Source organism: Nesoenas mayeri, assembly GCF_963082525.1.
Source record: "Nesoenas mayeri genome assembly, chromosome: 4".
NCBI classification, from domain to species: Eukaryota; Metazoa; Chordata; class Aves; order Columbiformes; family Columbidae; genus Nesoenas; species Nesoenas mayeri.
Genome location: NC_137540.1, coordinates 61848540 through 61868391, shown reverse-complemented (window position 1 = coordinate 61868391; position 19852 = coordinate 61848540). Strand labels below are relative to the sequence as shown.

The 19852-nt window shown below is 37.6% G+C and overlaps 1 protein-coding gene across 1 annotated transcript in view; it reads left to right on the top strand.

Moving 5' to 3' along the window:
* Positions 1-458: 458 nt before the first annotated feature.
* Positions 459-19852, top strand: part of CC2D2A (coiled-coil and C2 domain containing 2A) — a gene marked incomplete at its 5' end in the record, with an annotated part of 60403 nt that continues 41009 nt past the window's right edge. Inside the window, 10 exons of the mRNA XM_080343865.1 lie at positions 459-497; positions 1247-1655; positions 9120-9208; positions 9704-9805; positions 11657-11758; positions 12591-12767; positions 12944-13097; positions 14734-14870; positions 16345-16476; positions 17834-18043. Of these exons, the coding sequence (XP_080199991.1) occupies positions 459-497; positions 1247-1655; positions 9120-9208; positions 9704-9805; positions 11657-11758; positions 12591-12767; positions 12944-13097; positions 14734-14870; positions 16345-16476; positions 17834-18043 (1551 nt within the window). The remainder of the gene's footprint in view (positions 498-1246; positions 1656-9119; positions 9209-9703; positions 9806-11656; positions 11759-12590; positions 12768-12943; positions 13098-14733; positions 14871-16344; positions 16477-17833; positions 18044-19852) is intronic.

The following is a 19852-nucleotide window of genomic DNA, read 5'->3' as shown; positions in this document are numbered from 1 at the left end:
CAACAGCTTTCTAGTGTAAACAAAACTAAAGTGATTTGGTGGGTTCCAGGTTTGCTAAAGGTGAAAAGCCAGCCAAACCAAATGCTGAAAATGGGGAAAAAAAAGGGATTGAACATGTCTCTGATCTGAATCTTGCAGCTGACTTTATGAAATGTAGGTGGGTTATTAAAAAAAAAAAAAACAGTAAAAAAGAGTGTTCATGCAGCGTATACAGGCTCACACTATTCATTATTATATGGAATACTTAAATAAATGGACACATATATTTGAGTCGTTCCATTCTGAAAAAAACATGTCTTAAGTACTAAGGCTGTATGTCAAATGGTATGTCATTTGAGCATTCAGGGAGCCAAGGTTATGTGGAATGTATCTCATGATCATTATGCATTTATTAAAGTGTACTTCTCATGAGTAATTCTTGTGTTGCTTGTGACACCCAGGGGTCAGCCACCGACCAGATGAGCCGCAGTGAAGAGTCCCAGATGATAATCATGGAGGTTAGTGTCCAGCTGAGACAAAAATGGCACATTATTATTTTTCACTGAGAGTAAAAAGAATCTTTTATATATGTAACCGAGGAAAGTGAATTAAGTAAGCCAAGAGTGTCTTGCAAGCTCTTGTTAACCCTGGATCAGGCAGTACCATTCCACTTATTGCAGGTTTGCATAATTATTTCTGTGCAAATACATTGCAACTGCAGATACCATATACTGTGAAGTACGTATTAATGTGTAATTTTTTTTATCCTCATATTGATCAAACGCTTAGTTGATTATCTTCAGAATATTGGTTAATTTAGTCTAGAGTAGAATATAAAACAAAGTTATGTTTTCTCACCTATAGAAATGCTTTTGAAGTGATCGTGTTTAAACTGTGCCTTGTAATTTGACAGTAAATTGCCAGAAGAAAAACGAACAAACAAAAACCACACACAAACACACACAAAAATAAAAAAATAATAATAAAAAAATCCTCTTTGTGGTAAGAGATAAACTGTAAAGGTAAGGCAACATGCTTTAGAACTGTCAGTACACTTTCTTGCTAACAAACAGCAGAACAGCAGTGTGTGCTAACTTCAGTCGGTGCCAGGTCTGTAGCCTACCAAGGGCACCAGTGGCACACACGTATATAGGGAATATTGCTTAAATCGGGTATTTAGATAGACCAGAGATTACTGCCGCGGGTGCGAGGATCAGGCCAGCCTCCACCCCACAGCACAGCTGTCTCTCTTCTCTCTCTGTGAAAGGAGGAGCTCCTGGATGAGGACGCTGCCCAGGTAGAAAGGCTGAGGAGAACCGTGACCACCCGCAGGCAAAGAAGAAAGAAACCGGTGAGCGCCCACTGCCCATCCCTCGCCCCGGCCCGGCCCGGCGCGGCAGCCGCCACCGCGCATGCGTATCAGGCGCCGGGACGGCGTTGCGCATGCGCGCTCACTCTCGCCACCTCAGGGCTGGGGTCCCGGGGTCGGTGGGTGCAGGTGGCGGTCGCGCCTCTGCCGTGTCTCGGTTCCCCTCACTCATGCGCTGTCTCCTTCTCCCCTTCTGTCCCGCTGCAGTTGCCAGAGGCTGCCGGTCCCCCCGAGCCGCGGGCGGAGCACAGCAGCCGCGGCAGCATGGCGGCGGGCCCGTCCGGCGCGGCCCCTCCGGCCCTGCGCGGTGAGTGACACCTGGTGACGCGGGGCTGCGGCGTCCCGTGGGCTCCGCGGCAGCCGTGTCCCGGAGCCGCAGGGGCTGTGACTGGGGCTGGGTGTTTCCACTTTGAGATCGGCTTCAGCTCCCGGGCGGGCTGCGAGGTGCGCGTGTGAGAGGAGGAGCGCGCTGGGTGCTGCTGCTCTGGAAGAGCTGCCTGGAGCGCGCGTTTCGCTGGCGGTGTCTGTGTGTCTGTCCTGAGCCAAGCCAGCTCCGAGCATTACACATGCAGAGCTATGCACTCGATAGACATGCTCCCATGGTATTTAAATATGAATGAAAAAATATGAAACGTCTTCACTTAAAATACTAACATTTCTCAAAGATGTTAGTGTAGACATGCAGTATTTACATCTTTGAATGTGAACCTCATACTTTGTACTTTTCACTCCTATGATGGCATATGGGCTTATTGATGGGCTGTTTTAACTGTCGTGTGAAATACAACGTAGGAGAGTACAAGAGAGTGATACAGGGGGAAGCTGTTAGAACGGAATGTCTAGTTGCAGGCTTGGAAGTAATGGAGGTTGTTGGTACTCAAAAACTAATCTCCAGTTTCTTCAGTGGAGTCTCTGCAATATTCCTGTTAAATACTTAGCATGATGTTAATGTTGTGAATGTTGCTGCATGGTTTTATGGCCTTACCTAAATAGGATGCATAAAAGAACTAATTAAGAACAGTCTTAAAAAGTCATTAAAACAAAATCCAGTGAAGTACAGATATGTTTAGTTTTTCATCAATATCGAGGTTTATAAAAATAAAATGTATGTATTGTCCTTAAACTCACTTTAGCAAAGTGTGGTATTTGTTACAGACATCTACAATTTAGGATGTTTTCATTTTTCTTAAGGTCTGTGTACTTTTCTTTTTAGTTTTTTTTTTGAGTCTCATTGTGCCAACTTGTGCTAGGAAGTGATACAGTGTTGACAGATGGAGTCCAAACAGTTTTCTGCATTGATTGCATGGGGAAATCAAGAGACACCCTCTAGTGATGGTTGTTTTCTTTTACAGAAGCTCATTTTCCAAGAATAAACACAACAGCACAGCAGTAGTCTGAGAAGAAAACTAGCCATTACTTCCCTTATGTGATAAATATTTTGTTTTCTTAAGTTTTTTCCTCTGTTACTTGTTGCTGCTTCTGAAATCCCTGTAATTCTGCTTATTTTGTTTGATTGAAAGTACTGTGTGTGGTATTCTGAATAGACTGTATAGATTGTTTACTTAATTGCAGTTTAATTTATTCATCTGATTTTTTTTTTATTATATCTTAAATTTTGAGAGAGACTGCACCTTGATCTGGAGTCTGAATTCATCTATCCAAAACTTATTTCATTTTTTTTCCTCTGGAATTTGGTCTTGACAGATTTATAGATAATTTAAATTTCTGTTTTTTATATGTTAAGCTTTTGAATATGCTGACACTGATATTTGCTATTGTGTTGCCCAATCATAAGGTAAAAGCAGATTTCTTTTCAGTTCTGCACTGCCTTTACTAAGCTGATGATCTGTGCATGAATTTCTGCTTATCATTGTCTTGCCAAGTGATAACTAACTACATATAGAAAAATAGCATAATAACACCCCTGCATTTTCCAAGTAGCATTGAAAAATTTTACATAGGCTGTTTCCTTTACTGTCGTGTTTTGTTTTGCTTTAGTGCCTGTGATGATGCATTGCGTTTATTCCTAGGCCTATTTGTGGTTTCGTAGTTGTCACCTTATTTGTTACATTTGTGGTGTTAAAAGCATACACACACACACACTTCTTTATGAAAAGGGAACTGTATTTTTACACAAGTGGGAAGTAGGTAATGCTTGTGGAATTTATCAATTTGTGGCATCCCTCAAATACTTGGTTTTTATTTTATGCTAACGTGGTTTGATCATTTTCTCATTCTGGTCCCACTATGGCAAACTTAGCTTGAAACATACCCATCAACTATTTCTTCACTTAATATTCATGACAGTCTCTGTTTGTCCCTATTAGTCTTTCAAGCATTCAGCCAGTCTCTACAATTTTAATGCAGTCTGTTTTCAGAAATTTATTATTTTATTGTAATCTAAGTATGTGTGTGCTTAGATTCCTATATACCTTTATTTAATGGAAAGATTTGGCTATATGTCAGTCCACCGCTGAGACTAATAAATATGAGTTGGAAAAGACGAATTACTTTAAATAAAAAGCCCATGTCTGATAGTTATTCCCTTGTGAAACTATGGCAACTATAGTGTTACAAAATCTTTTTCTTCATTGTTGGCTTTTTTGAATTTGTTAGTTATTTGGCTGCAGTTTCTGGAGTGTCTTACTATGCATTTATGCAATTATTGTATCCATGAAGAATACAGAAGTGTTTCTAAGACCTATGCTGAAAGTTACCGTTCCCTATTTTCTTTCAAGTAACTGATGCTTGGTCACAGCATAAATGTCTATCTGTCTGCTTTCTCTCATTCCGGGTTTCTGCCTACTGTTCAGATTCAGGATTGGTGTCGAGGTACTTGTAGCAATTCTGGGTCTGCATCAGAGCTTTGAAGTCAAACAGTGGGTTTGGACTCCTCCAAGTACAGGTGAAATCAAGGGAGAAACTCATCAGATGACATTTTCAGGTGCCAAGTTTGTCTTAATTTCAGTTTAACTCTACAGCACACTTATTAGATCTGCCCAAAGAAAAAATACAGAGCCATTGTAGGATAATGACACTTCCAATGCAAAATGTGGTGTGAATTTTTTTGATACAGGCCTGCAATGGTGATCCCACAAAGTAATGCTCTTGTGGATATCAGTCTTATTCTTTCACTAAAAAAATATATATTATGAAGTTGAGCACAAATTAGTTGGCTGTAGAGCCCAATCACAAAAGTAGAACAAAAGTCTGTGTACAGAGTGATGAAGTAACTTTTTTTATGTTGTCCTTTTTACAAGGAACCGCAGGATCCCACAATAATTGCTGCATTGAATTAATTTTAGTGCAACTGTTAAAGCCTTAAAATATTTTTCATTATGTATAGAAAGGATAATTCACCTGTTGTTGCAAGGAACTGATTAATTCAATAACAATTTTGCGTACAGAGCATTGGCTCTTGATGCTTTAAGAAGTGCTTAAAGTAGTGGCAGATTGTTTCTGCACTAATTTTGCATGGTTATGCAGTTCACTTTAACCTGGTTTGTCTGGAAATGTTTACAAGCAATTGTCAAGTATTTTGAAAGATCAAAACCAAATTCTAATCTGTTGCTTTCTAGTTTTCATTTATCCGAATGGAACTGAAATGAAATATTTGCTCCAATAAATATGTTTGTTACGTGCTAACTGATCAGAATACAAGGGTAGAAAAATGTCACAGAAGGGAAATCAAAAGGTAACTTAGACTAACTTCTCCCCATAAGTTATTTCATCTCCATTTAGGTCTTGATACCTGGTTTTGATGAGGTCTTGTTGGTTCATTGTTTGTTTGGTTGGCTTTGTTGTTGTTGTTGCTGTTTTTCTGTTGTTGTTTTGTTTGTTTGTTTTAACTTGAAATCTTTCACCAGTGAAGGTTCCGTAACTATTTAAAGGGCTTAATTGTGATGGAAGGATATCCTGATAATTAAAAAGCATTTCCAGTGTGTAACCACCTTATTGCAATTGAAGTCCATCATTTCCATATCCAGCAGAGACAGGGAGCCCTTCTGTGTGCAACAACCTTTGTGGACTTAATGTTGTAAAAGATGTTGAAATCTTCCTCCATTTCAAAAGCTCTTCAAATTCAGTTTTTGAGCAAATGTGACTTTTGATAGTTCTTGTCTGCATGTTTGATACACAGATAAACATTATTCCATCATTCAAACCATTAATGAATGTTTTAAAGGCATTAGATTGAGGCAGACCTTGAAAAATACCTACTCAGTATGGGGTTTGAATTTATTAACTGTTTCTTTCTTATCTTTTTAAATGTGGTTTACCAGTGACTTCTGTGTGCCTTCTTCCCCATACTTCTCCTCCATCATTTCATCAAACTATTTCCTACTGAGAGATGCTTTCTGTAAGGCAGGCTCAAAAGCTGTGATATGTGCTTTTTCCATTAATCACAAGAATGGATAGAATATATGTTGAAGACCATTAAATTGGCTTGATAGGTCTTGATCATCGCTAATCTAGGCCCTCCATTGCTTATTATTTTACCATCTTTCAAATATTTACAGATAGGCTCAGTCTTTTTTGGTAGAGTTGAAGTTAGACTGACTTGTGTATGGTTCTGCATATACATATGCTTCTGCAGTTCACTCTTTCCCATTCCTTAAAAAAAGGCAATTGCCCGGGATTTTGTAATTTGCCTGTTCTCGGTCGCTTCTCAGAATCACTGCCAGTTCCAATTTTGCTGCAGCCAGTTTGCTATTGGATAACCTGCAATGATGATTTTTAATTAGCTCAATCTGATGAATATTTATCTAAATCGTGTTTTCTGTTTTCTCATTAATGCTTATGCTGTTCTTCCTCATACTGCATTCCTTGTTAGAAAAGAAAATGCAAATAAGCCTTTCTGTGTGTCACATCTTAGTGTCTCTACTGAGTACTTGCTTATTTCTGTCTCTAGGATTCCTCTTGGTAAGGAAGTGGTTGTGGGATGCTTGCTTTTCTCTTAGGTGTCTCATGCTAGTGATACTAACTTTGTGCCTTGTTCTTTCTTTTGAAAGTTTCTGAATACAGGGAATGTTTAATTTTACAAATATAAGCAGTAAATTGTGTAATTCGAAAAGATTAGGATTCTCCCAAGTCTTTCGATGTTTCTGAGTAGATAGAGTATTAGTGGTTTTATCATAATGTATTTTTCTGTTCTAAACGACAGTGGAGTACGGTCATCCTAGAAATTAGATTGTACTTTGACTTTGGTATAGTAGATAACCTTTAAATGTCTAAGTTGTATATTCAACATACGGTATCTTCTGCCACCAGTAAAGCTCTTGGAATAATATTGAACCAGACATAATGTGATATATGTTGTGTGACATTACCACTGCTAAGACCTTACCCTTTGCTGTTTTATCTCCTTTTCATGAGTTTAATGCCTTCTATAAAGCTGAAACCACCCTTTACTTAGACCTTGGCAAACAATGTTCTTTCGTAAGGGCAAAGAGCAAATCAGTGTTTGGCTCAAAGAACTCACAAGTAATATAATTCTGTAAGTGGCGATAACTAGAAAAATTATTTACCTAGAATGTTTTGTGTTCGCTGATAAAAAATTAAAGAAACAAAAAAGGCCATGCCCCACAAAGCACATGTGTAAAAGATCTCCAATTTTCTCTTGCTGATCATCTTACAGTTGTTGTAGTAAAACAGGTGGTGTGTTCTTTGTGGAATGATGATGCTCCTTTACGAAGTAAAAGCTAGTTACAAAAGTTCAGGAGAAAAAAAAAAATCTGAAGATTCAACATATAAGAAGGGATGTAAAGCATTTATCTTTGAAAATTTAATATTGTATATGTCAGTCAAAGTTTCAGTAAGCTCCTGAGAATTTCCAGGTGAACTCAAGGACTCCAGTGACACTGAGGAAGTCTGTGCTCCATTACCTCCTTGGGCATCAAGGTGAGGCTGACCAGCCCATAGTTTCCCAGATTCTCTTCCTTGAAGAGTGATGTTTGCTCACTTCTAGTCATCAGGAACCTTCCTTGATCATCACCACAATCTTTTAAAGATAATTTGAGAGTGACTTTGAGGTGACATTGACCAGCTCCCTTGGCACTCATGGGAGCATCCCATTAGGATCCATGAATTTGTGTATGCCTGGTTTGTTTAAATATGGTCTTACTTGATCCTCGTCTACTGAAGGTAAGTTTTTGCTGCCCCAGGCTTTTCCGCTGGCCTCTGATGTCATAGCGAGACCTCTCTCTGTGATTTTTTTCAACACTCTTGGGAACCTGGAGAGGTCGCAGATGACTGGAAGCTGGCAAGCATTGTCCCAATCTACAAGAAGGGCAAGAGGGATGACCTTGGCAACTACAGGCCTCTCAGCCTCACTTTTGTTCCTGGCAAAATCATAGATAAGATGGTTCTGGGAGTTATCAAAAAACATGTGAACGACAACACAGTCGTTGTTCCCAGCTAGCACAGGTTCATGAGGGGAAAGTCTTGCTTGACCAACTTAATTTCATTCTGTGACAAGGTTACCCACCTACTTGACCAAGGGAAGCCTGTTGATGTGATCGTTTTGGATTTCAGTAAAGCCTTTGATACTGTCTCTCACAAGATGTCCATCACACAGCTGGGTAAACACACAGTCCAGTGGGTGAGCAATTGGCTGATGGGCTGGGCTCAAAGCGTTCTAGTTAATGGGGTTATGTCGGGCTGGTGACCAGTCACTAATGAGGTTCCAGAGGGATCCATCTGAGAGCCAGCACTCTTCAATGTCTTTATAAATTACTTAGACTCAGGACTTGAGGGATTGCTTAGTAAGTTTGCTGATGACACAAAACTGGGGTGAGCTGTCAACAGTCTTGAGGGCAGAGTGGCCCTGCAGAGTGATCTGGACAAGTTGAAGAAACGGGCAATTGCCAGATGCATGGAGTTCAACAAGGGCAAGTGCTGGAGTTTGCACCTGGGACACAGCATCCCTGGCTGTACGTAAAAACTGGAGGATGAGATGCTAGAAAGCATCATGGAGAGGGATCTGAGGGTTCTGGTTGATGGCAAGTTGAACATGAGCCAGCAGTGTCCCTGGCAGCCAAGAGGGCCAACTGTGTCCTGGGTGCATCAAGTACAGCATTGCCAGCTGGGCAAGGGAGATGATTGTCCCACTCTTTTCCACACTGGTGCGGCCTCACCTGGAGAGCTGTGTGCAAGTCTGGACGCCAGAGGATAAAAAAGATATTAGGCTACTGGAGAGTGTCCAGAAGAGGGCTGCAAAGCTGGTGAAGGATTTGGAGGAGAAGCCATATGAGGAGCAGCTAAAGTCACTTGGTTTGTTCAGCCTGGAGGAGACTGAGAGGAAACCTCATCTCATTCTACAGCTTCCTCACAAGGGGAGGAGAAGGGACAGGTGCCAAACTCTTCTCTTTAGTGACCAATGACAGAATCTGAGGAAATGGCAGGAAGATGTGTCAGGGAAGGTTTAGGCTAGACATTAGGAAAAGGTTTTTCACCCAGAGGGTGGTGGAGCACTGGAACAGCTTATAAAATGCCATGCAATTCGTTACATATTTTTAATACATAAAAAGTGTTTACATGCTTTACATACTGTGAATGACCTTAAGTAATGAAGGGTAGATCCATGCAGCTAAAGGCGTTTAAGTGGTAGACTATAAAGTCTGAATTGAAATAAATGTGTCATTCTTTCACATTTTTTCATGCATGTTCTTGCTGTTGGAACATGGGACTCTGTATTTTATATATGGTTTTACTTCACATAATTTTAAGTTTCTTTCAGAAAATACTTAATTTAAACATGTTTTCTCTGTTTCAGAGCTGCCACCTCTTCCACCTATATCAAGGACAGCCTCAGCAGAATTTTCTGTTAGGGAAAGAATGAGAGAGAAACGAAAAGCAGCAAGGGTAAGATTCCTTCAGAAGTCCTGTTCAGTTGACTTTAGTCATTTTGCTTGCTTAGTGCTATGCAAGTCTGAATTGAGATATCTGCTTTTTTGATTTCTAATGCCAAAATAACACTTGGTTCATCAGTACAGTTATTTTCCAGTGCATTTCTATTGCTGTATTTTTTATAAAGTTTATGTTTAATTTGTTTGTAATAATATAAAAGTTAACATTGTGTTATAATTCAAATTACACAATCATTACAGGATCCTTCTGTGTTTTTGTCAAAAATTTCTTACACTGTTTTGAAGTCAGTGGATTTCCTTGTAAGTTTACTGTGCAGTTTAATAAGAGTATTAACATCTAGGTCTGTAAAATCACTTAAGCTGATTATATAGTTAAAAGATTCTATCCCTTATACAAACATGCATAAGTTGTTGAGTTCCTGGGCGTTATTGTAGCTTTGGTCTTACTCTAGTTCTGTTATAGCTAAGCAGGTTTTTTTTGTTTGCTTAGTCAAAAGCAGAAATTACTTTATTGCAAGAAGACCCCAGTCCACGACCAAGGCATTTAAAAAGCATCAAAGAAAGGAAAACAGAAGTCAAAGTGGATAATGTGGTAAGAAGGCCCATTGGGTCTTGCTATTCTGATAATCGGGAAGTGAATGTGCAACATGAAATAAATCAAAGACTACACATAGTCTTGAAGATCAATTTCATTTATTTTAATTGGGTCAAATTATACTATTGTTTGAATTAGTAAGCACAAAGGAACCTTTCTGATTATTGCTTTTAATGTAATATATTTAACAACAATTACTTGCTTTCATTATAATATAGACATGTGAAACTTCTGTCATTTACAGGTTCATGATCTGTTGCTTAAGATCCCCTGACATATTTAGAGGTTACTGTAACAGAGAGGACCGCTGTATTATAGCTTTATATAAACTTGCACAGTATAATTGCTAAGGGCTCGGTATTAACTTTGTCATTGTACTGTATTGTATTTCCTTGTTACGATTTTATATTGGTTTTTTATTATAAACTTGTTAGCAAATGAATTTTGTAGTAAAATAAAAGGCTATGTCTATACAGATTTTGCACCCAGATATTCTTCAGAATTCATAAAGAGATTACTTGCCTGTAGAAAATGTGTTTCAAAAAATGTGTATGCCAAGGGAATAACTGCATATAGCAATAGCATTTTTATCTGGGATTCCAAACAATATGAATCAGACTGGCTAAATTGCTGATCTAGGGGAGAATTACCTATTCATGTAGGTTGTGGAGAGGGTTTTGGCAGTGTTTTCTTATAAAAAATAATTGCCATAACTTTCAGTGGAAGTAGTATTGTTTTAATATGTTTGTGGTAGGAAAATGTGGAAGTGATGCCCTTATTAAAGTTGGTTATTAGTTTTATTTAAAGTGTATCTGAAACCTTCCACATGTTGGTCTTGGTTCTTGTTCTTACTTACACATGTATGAAGTATTGTTTTATTGTTAAACAAGCAGCCATTAGATTGTCAGGATTTGAGGTTTTGTTTTTTTGCTGTTATTATTTTGAAGTTTAGGTTGAGTAGAAGTAAACTTGATAAATATCTTCCTTTGATCTAAGAATTCAGGCCACAAGGAGGAAAAACAGATAGAATGTTGTGTTTATGTTGACTGGGCCTGATGAATATCACTTTGAAGCACTTAAATTAACTTGCTGAAGCAGCCTCAGATCTGGTAATATTTAGGGTGATCTGTGTGAAGGGACACATAAGGCTTCAGAATACTGGAATTGCATAACTGTGCTAGCTTCTTTCTTGAAAAGGTAGCAGAGTATCATCCATGGAGTTTTAGAGTAGCCTAGCAATAATTGTTTGAGAGAGAACAAAATAAATAATCATGTGTGTATTTAAGCACCCAAGCAAAGGACACCCCCTTTTTCAGATAATACCAAATAGATTTCTCCTGATTGCAGCAGGGACGGTATGAGGAGGTGGCATTAGCTCTGTGATTCCCTTCCCTGCTCAGCAGCCCCCTTGCCACTGCCCAACCTGTGCTGTCTGTCAGCCTCCCGTTTGTAAATGGGAAGATTTCACATTGCTAACCCATCTCTCCCCCTTGCGGAGATTAGTATGTGGTGGCTTTTGTTCGGGAGTGCGGAAACAATGATCTTAGCAGTGAAGAAATTAAGCTGGCGTTTATGCAGTGAACCATTTCTTGATACTCTGGAGTCTATTTCTTGACTCAGGAGAAAGGAGTTCAGTAATAATAGATGTACCCTTTTAAAACAAATATAAAATCAGTATAAGTGTTACCCCAGTGACTGTTTCTTTTTTGTTGTGTGTTCTTTTTGTGTGTTTTTTTTGTTTGTTTTTTTTCTGTGCAAATATAATATCTAATCTCTGTATTCAGCTATTTGTCTTTTTTTAATGGATCAGTAAACGTATGCGGTAACTTATTTATATATTTTTTTCAGTCTGATAATGATAAACCTAGGAAGATGCAAGAGGATGAATCCCACTTATCATCAACAATTAAGTTTCGTGATTCTGTAAAAAAGCTTAAGCAAAAGTCAACGGTAAGTACGAATTCCTTCATATCAATAATTCATACTAATTTCATTTAAAATTTATATAGGTTAATGATTCTATTTGAAGAAGCAGACAGAATTCAGTCTTAAGCACTGGACAAAATTTTATTTAATTTAGAAATTCACAAACAGTAAATGCCAATAATTGAAGTATAAAAAGGGAGCCTTCGTCAAATGCAAGAATGGCTTTAGGTCATTTTATTTAAAAAAAAATCAAGTAAATCTATCTGGACACAATTACTGGAGTGTGGAGGAAAAATGTTTCTTCTGTTTAAATCCTTTTTATTGAATGCCACCAATGGGCAGTTAAAGCAAGTTACAGATTAGTATATTGATATTTATTAGCCACAAAATCCTACTGTTAATTTTTTTTTTAGAGGATTCATCCTAACACTAAAGGGACCTGGGTCCCTCGGACACAAAATACTATTAGAAATTTCGGTCGTTCACCTGGCTATCTGCATTATGATCAGAATTTAAACTTTGGCATTTCTCATTCAGAAATTGTGTATATTTAAAACAATAAGCTTGTTAAAATTAAGGCTGAGAACTTTTTTTTTTTTTCAATAAAACATTGCAAGAAGTATTTAAAGAAATAATAGTATAGCAATAGAGAAAGTTTCATGTATTAATTTAAAAATTTTAAAAATTAACTTTAAATTTTTCATCAACTTCAGCATTTGAGTGAGTTATCTTTGAGTTAAAATAATTATCCTGTGAAAAGTGTTTATGCATGCTGTTATTGCTATTATTAATGGAGAGATAATTTCACTTGCCCTAAATAATGTCATATTAAAGTATCTTTGTCTTGTTTTCTTAGATCCAGAATGATTTTCCTTCTGCTGAAGAAGCATATAATTTCTTTACCTTCAATTTTGATGCTGAACCAGAGAGTATCAAGGCTGGAGCAAAGAAAAGGAATGAATTAAATGAAGAAGAGGAGGCAGAAGAAGAATGTATAGAAACCCATGAGGTTGAACAAGAGGAGGGTGAAACGGTGTGAGCCATAGAATAAAAGTTCATATTTTTATTCAGACTTCTTGAATTACTTTTAATAATCTAATACAAAATGGCAATTTTTGTTTCCTTAAAGAGTTCTGAAACTATACTTTCTAAAAATCTCCATTTTAAGAAACAGACCAACTAACAGTGACATTTGCACATAAACTATAGGATGAAGATGTACGCCTAGTGAAAGATGATGACTTACTCATTGTAGGGCAGACAGCTGAAGATCTTATAGTAATGAAACCTGCTGTTTGTGAAAGCTACTCCGAGCAACTGAAAAAGGAAAAAGAATTTCTCTTCACTCCCAGCAAGCTAGCAGGTATGAAGATTGTGCGTATCCGTTTTGTTCCTGGATTCTGCATAGCATGGCACCCTTTGATCTGCTGAAAAATCTTGTATCACACTGTCTCTGGCAGTAGAGATATTTATTTGTGGTTCTCTGACACTGATCATCCAGTTAAGTCTGAGAATGTCTGACAAAATGGATTACCTAGGAACACGCACACCTCAGCAGGCCACCAGCTGCTACCCTAGCAAGTAAGCTCAACGCACATCGGTTGCTCTGGTGCAATTAGCTTGTTGCTCTCTATAGTAAATGCAAGATGACTGGTCCCTCCTGCACTGGGGTTTAGCTGTTACTTTAACATATGCAACAGCTTAACTGATACACACATTTAGGTACCACCCCGTTTCCCAAAAATAAGACCGAGCCTGAAAATAAGCCCTAGCGTGATTTTTTCTGGATTTTTGAGGATACTCAAAATATAAGCCCTACTCCAAAAATAAGCCCTAGTTACAGTTCATAGAAAAGTCAATTTAAATAGTGTCCAGGTAGCTATACATGTAAAAAAGTAATAAGTTTTGGAGCAAAAACTAGTATATGACCCTATCTTATTTTCAGGGAAACAGGGTAAGAGTGGCTTATGCATTATACATTATAACTTATGCCACTTCTTCACTTGGCCACATCTGCAATTTTTTCCATGTGGCAAGTTTGTCAAGATTCCTGGAAGTATTATAAGTATTTTTGTGATTCAAGGGGCCCTTTTCTGAAAAATCTGATTCTGTGAATTGGAAATAGTTAGTCAACATTGATCATGTCTGTGACCTTTTTGCCTTATTCCTGTAGAACTGCAAAGTCCTAAAAAATTGCTTTATAATATCACTTGCTATTTAATATTTGAAGTAGAAGAAACAGAAATGAGTCTCTGGGTGGTCTGTACCAGAATGGTATCAGCATAGTTTGCAGTGCGAAGTCAAAATATTTGTCATTGGTTGCCTCTGATTTTTTTGTGTCTTGTGGCTTAGTTCTCACTGCTTCTGGTGTGCTCCACTGTGTTCTGATTTAGGGGATAACTTTTATTGTAACCTTCAGTATAATCTCTTTCTGATTTGAGGTTGCTGCTTGAAAAACACTGAGCCCATACGCACTAGTGAAATAATCCTGCAGACAGGCTTTACGGAATTCTGCCTCCTGTTATTGGGCTAACATGACTTTTTAGGCATCTTCTGTATTTTGTACAGGAGTAGCTTAAGCGAACTAGTAATAGTAGCTCCGATTAATCTTGGTTAAAGTGTCACTTTACATGGGAAAGGCATAGAAACTTTTCTGCAGTCAGTTATTGCTGCTAAAGGGTTTTTACACTGTTACACGGGTAACCATTAAAACTAAACTCTACTAAGTTATTTGAAGTATTTTTTTGTGAGGAAATGTTTAGTTATCTATTAAGAAGACTTAGATAGATTTGGACTGTGGATGTGACCCCATTTAAGAAAAGGACCTGTTTTCATTATGTGTTTATTTCTTTTTTTCTTAATTATGAAAATCTTTCTGACAGCATGCTTAATACGCAGTGCCATTTGTTTTAAGAATGACACAGGCTCTTAGAGAATTAATAAACTAGAACTACAGTTATAAGATATTTTACATGCTTTTCTATTTAATTTCTCATTAGTGCCCACTTCTCAGAAGATGCCTGAAAACATGCAGCCTAGATACCTTGAGGATGAGGGTATTTACACAGGAGAAAGGCCCTTCGTATCACAGTCTAATCAGAATATTTTAGAAAACAGAATACTCAGACAGGAGAAAGTGAGTCACCACTGCCTTCTTCCTTTTTAAAATCCTTTATCAGTGTTTTATTTTGTTGTAGTTGAATAGATAGATAGTCACGGTAATATGAAGCTTTCATCTTTAAAATGTTTATCAGTATCAGGTGTCAGGAAATGTGGATTTTTGTAGGAGTGTGTTTTAGTCTACCTTAATAGTCAGAGCACCAGACTAGGTCTTGAAAACTGGTGTCTTTTCCTGGCTGTGTTCATAGTCTGAAGAGGAACAAATGACCTCCCTTGGCTGTGCCAGAGTTTAGTTGGCACTACAGTAGGGGTAATTATACTCTACTTTTTTTAGAAAATGCTGTGGAAGCTAGTGGTATGTATAAAGATGTATGCAAGAGCTGGGTACTGTTGTTATTTATTAGAAGATCAAAACAAATGAAAGCAATGTGGAATGGCTGTTTCCTGTGTCCACTGAAGATAATATGAAGTTAAAGATTTGTAGAAATTTACGGATCAGGCTGTGAGGGTAATTAAATGTTGGTATGGATGTTTTAGAATCCTTTTAGATTTTTAAGAATACCTTGTGGAAACACCCATTATATATTTTTATCCTGCTATCTTATCCTCCTATCCTCCTAAGGCATATAGATTTAAGCTATTATACATCAGTTGCCCTTTATATTTTATTATGATTCTATGAATTCTCCATGGGCTAGCAGAGGTACTTTTGTGAATCAAATTGGCAATATTTGGATCTGAAGTTTTTGACTGGCCAGCGTCAGTCCAGTTAGTTTTCTGTTTTGCTTCACCATGTTACCACATCAATGTTTGGTTCTAGGGTCAGCTGAAACCAAGTATGGTAATAAGAGGGCAGACCAGCACCTTTCAGTAGCTGTGCTGGTTTAAACTATTCTGGAATCCAGGTCATGAGAGCAGAGGGATGAATTAGGAATTAAGACAACATTTAACATGTGAAGCCATAGATAGCAATTGGTGTATAAGATACGTGAGTTATCTGCTTTCATAGATACTGTTTAATTAGTTCAGATTGTAGACTAGGAGAGTTGAGAGATGCTTTGATAAGTGATCTCTCTGAGCTGCCATTTAGCTCTGATTCTTTGCTTTATGATTTTTATAATCTAATTTGAAGATGTGAGTTGCAGTCTTGTGTAAAATATTACAATTTTTTCCATTTTAGTGATTTAAGAACACATGGCATTCAAATATGACGTGGTTTTTTTTTTCTTTCAAATCTGTAACACTGAATATTGAAGGAAAAAATTCAGTATATTTGAAGTTAAACAAGGTCTTGGTCTTTTGATTTCAAAACATACCTACAGTATATTTGAAGATTTCATTCTGACGTCTTAGAAAAGTTTTGATTAATTCAATCTCAAACAATTCATAGTCACCTTTTCTTCCATAATTGCTTTTCATAAGAATTATAATTTTGCAAGTTGTTTCTGTATAAAGTAAGAAACAAGATAAATTTGTGTTTTTATTTGTAGGGGAAAGAGTGGTTTGGTGATGATGGCAAAATCTTAGCATTGCCTAATCCAATCAAACAGTCTTCTACTAGGCCTCCAATATTCTCATCAGAAGAAGGCATTGCACCAGAACTTGAAACAGTGTATAGAAAGGTGGGCATATTTTATGTATGTGGTTCCTGAGACCCAATATCCCAGTTCTTTGGCACCAGAAACCCTGGTGAGCTGAAGGGTTTCGTGCTAAGAACCATGATTACTGACTGCTTTTGGGGGCTCCACAACTGGTCTTTAAATGTGCTCTACTTTTTCAAGTATATTCCACCTGTATTTTTCTGTAAAAATAATGCATACAAAAGGATGAAGAGTGTAGCTGGTACTGCTGGTTGAAATAGAAAAGTGATGGTCTATGACAAACTACTTCAAGTCTGTGACTCACTAAGGTCTCTGTGAGGCACCCTTGGATATTCTCATGCCAAAGGAGGGTAGTTCCTATGTTAGTGTATCTGTAGAGGTCCTCGTGATGGAAGCTGGTAGACAGACTTGGTGATCAAGTTAGAGGTGAATAATTGGAGGGCATGTGCCTGATGGTTATGTTACAGTGATGAAACTCCTCCAAATTAAGTCTTTACATGCAGTTTGCTCATGTAGAAAGCAACTGATTTTGAGTCATGTTGCATCAGTCCAGATTTTTAGTTCTGTTTTGTTTGCTTGTTTTTCTCTCAACCACAGCATACCTACCCTGGCAAACAGCAGTTGCAGTGTGCAGTCAATACAAATCAATATGAGTTTGTTAAAACTACACAGCAAGTTTTAAGCAAGCTTTAATTGTTGTGCTTGGTAGCACTCTATTGCCCCCTTGGAAAAATGTGACTTTTTAGGCTTTAGAATAAATTGCTCTTTCGAGACACACAAGTGTTTCTGTCTGCTGCTGTTGAGGCAGATTTGAATTCTGTCCTTTAATTGGTGCTGGTTACAAGTACACAATATTCAGGATGCATCCAGTATCACAGATCTGCGCAGGGTGTTTCTGCATACAGGAAAAGAGTTTGCAGTTTAGATCTTAGTAGATGGGGAAGCAAAGAATATATTTTTCTCTTCTGCACAATCCAAAAAGTCTAGAAGGAAAGCTGCTCTCCGAGAGCTGGCCTGTTTATCTTAGAGCTCAGTTCTAAGAGGAAATAAAGTGATTCTAAACAAACAGGTAAAAAGAGAACTAGCAGACTTTTTCCAATTAAGCGTCGTCGTTTTCTTTGCTCAGCAAAACCTGCAGTATAGGCAGATGGCTTCCTATTTCAGTCACATATAGGCTATCAGAATTCTGTTGTGTAAAATACTCGCTGTGGTTTCATGCCACCCACTTGTCAAAGCAAAGCGGTTACCACAGAAGTCTTTATAGTTTAAGACTCAGTAGTTAGATGTAGGCAGTGCTAAATCTAAATGGGTCATTTCCTCTTTGGAAGATAGTTTTGTCAGGGCTTGTAAATCCATTTTATTCTTTTTTTTCTTTCAGGCAATAAAAATGACTGCTGCCAATCAGTATCTTCTTGGACCTGGAGATTTTCAGGGACCATTTCAATTGGATATTGATATTTCTGGACTGATATTCACCCATCATCCCTGTTTTAGCCGTGAGCATGTGTTAGCAGCTAAATTGGCTCAGTTATATGATCAGTATTTAGCAAGAAAACAGAAGAATCTTACCAAACTGCTCACAGACAAGGTATTTCCATTGTGTCGCCACAGCTTATTGAGATAATGATGTGACAGTTTAAGGTAAAAGCTGAATTTGTTTCTTCAGCGTAGAGTGATGAAATTCTAATTGTATGTAATGAATGGCACATTGTCAGAAGATAAAAACGTAGGTTTTTCATCTAGGTTGCTGTGTGTTCAGTGCAGAGCTGCATTTTTAAGATTGTGGATTTATTTCATCTGCTATTTAAAATGAACTCTGCAGGTTCTGAGGTAAAGGAAGAGTAAGTGTTACAATACAATAACATTTATGTAGTATTCCTTAGAGTATCCAAAATGTTTTCCAGTGAATGAGAGATAAGACTTCACAGGATTGTTTACAGCGGCTCTGACAGGCAGACAGCAAAGGCCAGTATTTGAGGATGGAGGGAACTTAGTGAAGTTTAGTTTCAGTTGTCAATTAAAAGGAAGCAGTTTAATTTCACCGAATTCTACAAAAATTGATGACCCATTTCCAGGTATATAACTGTGACAGATGTTGTGTTTTAAGTGTATAGTTGTCACATTTACTATGTCACTCTTGTGACATAGCAAAACCCTTGGCCGAACATACTCTTCTGTTCTTGGCTCTGTTACTGACCTGCTGGTTCACCTTGGCTGGGCTGCTTGTCTGTGAACCATTATCTTCCTCCATCTGTACAAGGGGAGTAATGGTAGTGTTATCTGGTGTAAATTTGTACATGTCCATTAGGCATCGTTAGTACAATTTTAATGTCAGAGTGCAAAATAATGTTTTTAAAGCCATTTTAAAAGGCTTTTGAAATCTGAAAGGACAAGAATTCTTTAGAAATGTGAGGTAAATATTGTGATATGAGTAGCTCTATGTGGTAGGGCTTGTCTGTTACAAATCAGTTTGATTATGAAGTGCATGGATATAAATTCAGATTTCCATAAATTAAAGGTGATGATTCTCTCCCTTAAAGGGCTACAATAAGAGAAAAATAATAATTGTATGCAAAGTCATTTTTATATTACTGTAGTGACAGTTGATAGGTGCTGTACAGATACTTCCAAATTTTTGGCATAAAACAATAGATTATAGTTCTAATGCTGAGCAAATAATTCATACAATGTCTCAAAGTAATTCTTTGGTATATACTTTAGTCTGTCATTACTTTTTAAGGATTTGGTTTAGTTTTTCATGAAACAGCGAAACAGGACATTTGGGTTCTCCATACCTGCATTACAGCAACCTGTGTGTGGAAGGGATTTCCTGAGTGTTTCCACAATACTTTGCTGGTATTATAGGCAACTGCATAATGTATTTTTTCATGAAGAGATTTTAACAGGGATTTTAGTCACCATTCTGCTACTGATAGGCAGTTATAAAACCTGTCTCCTCTTAACAGTCATTATTCAATGGTCAGATTGTTGCAGCCAAATTGTTCTTAGGCCTAAAGAACTCTTCCTCAACAACTTTTCCCCTCCCTCCCTGCTATGTCCTAGTGGACCTCTCCACTTCTGATGCTTGTTGTTCGTATCTTGAAATATATCACCTTTCAGTTCTCATTTTGGTAGGCTAAAGAAACTGCACTTTCCATCTCCTTTTTTAAAACATGCTCCCCATGCCACAGATGATACTCACAGCTTTCCATCTGTTCAGTTATTCTTTCTTTCAACATTGTTTTTTTTAATACCAGTGAGTTTCATTTTGTGGTTGCACATGTATGTTTTCAACTGTATGCTTCCTGCGCTCCTGTTACATTGTCTCTCCAGTTTCATAGATTTGTTTAAAACAATTTTGTTTCATAATTTGTAATTTCATTACTTCTACTTCTGG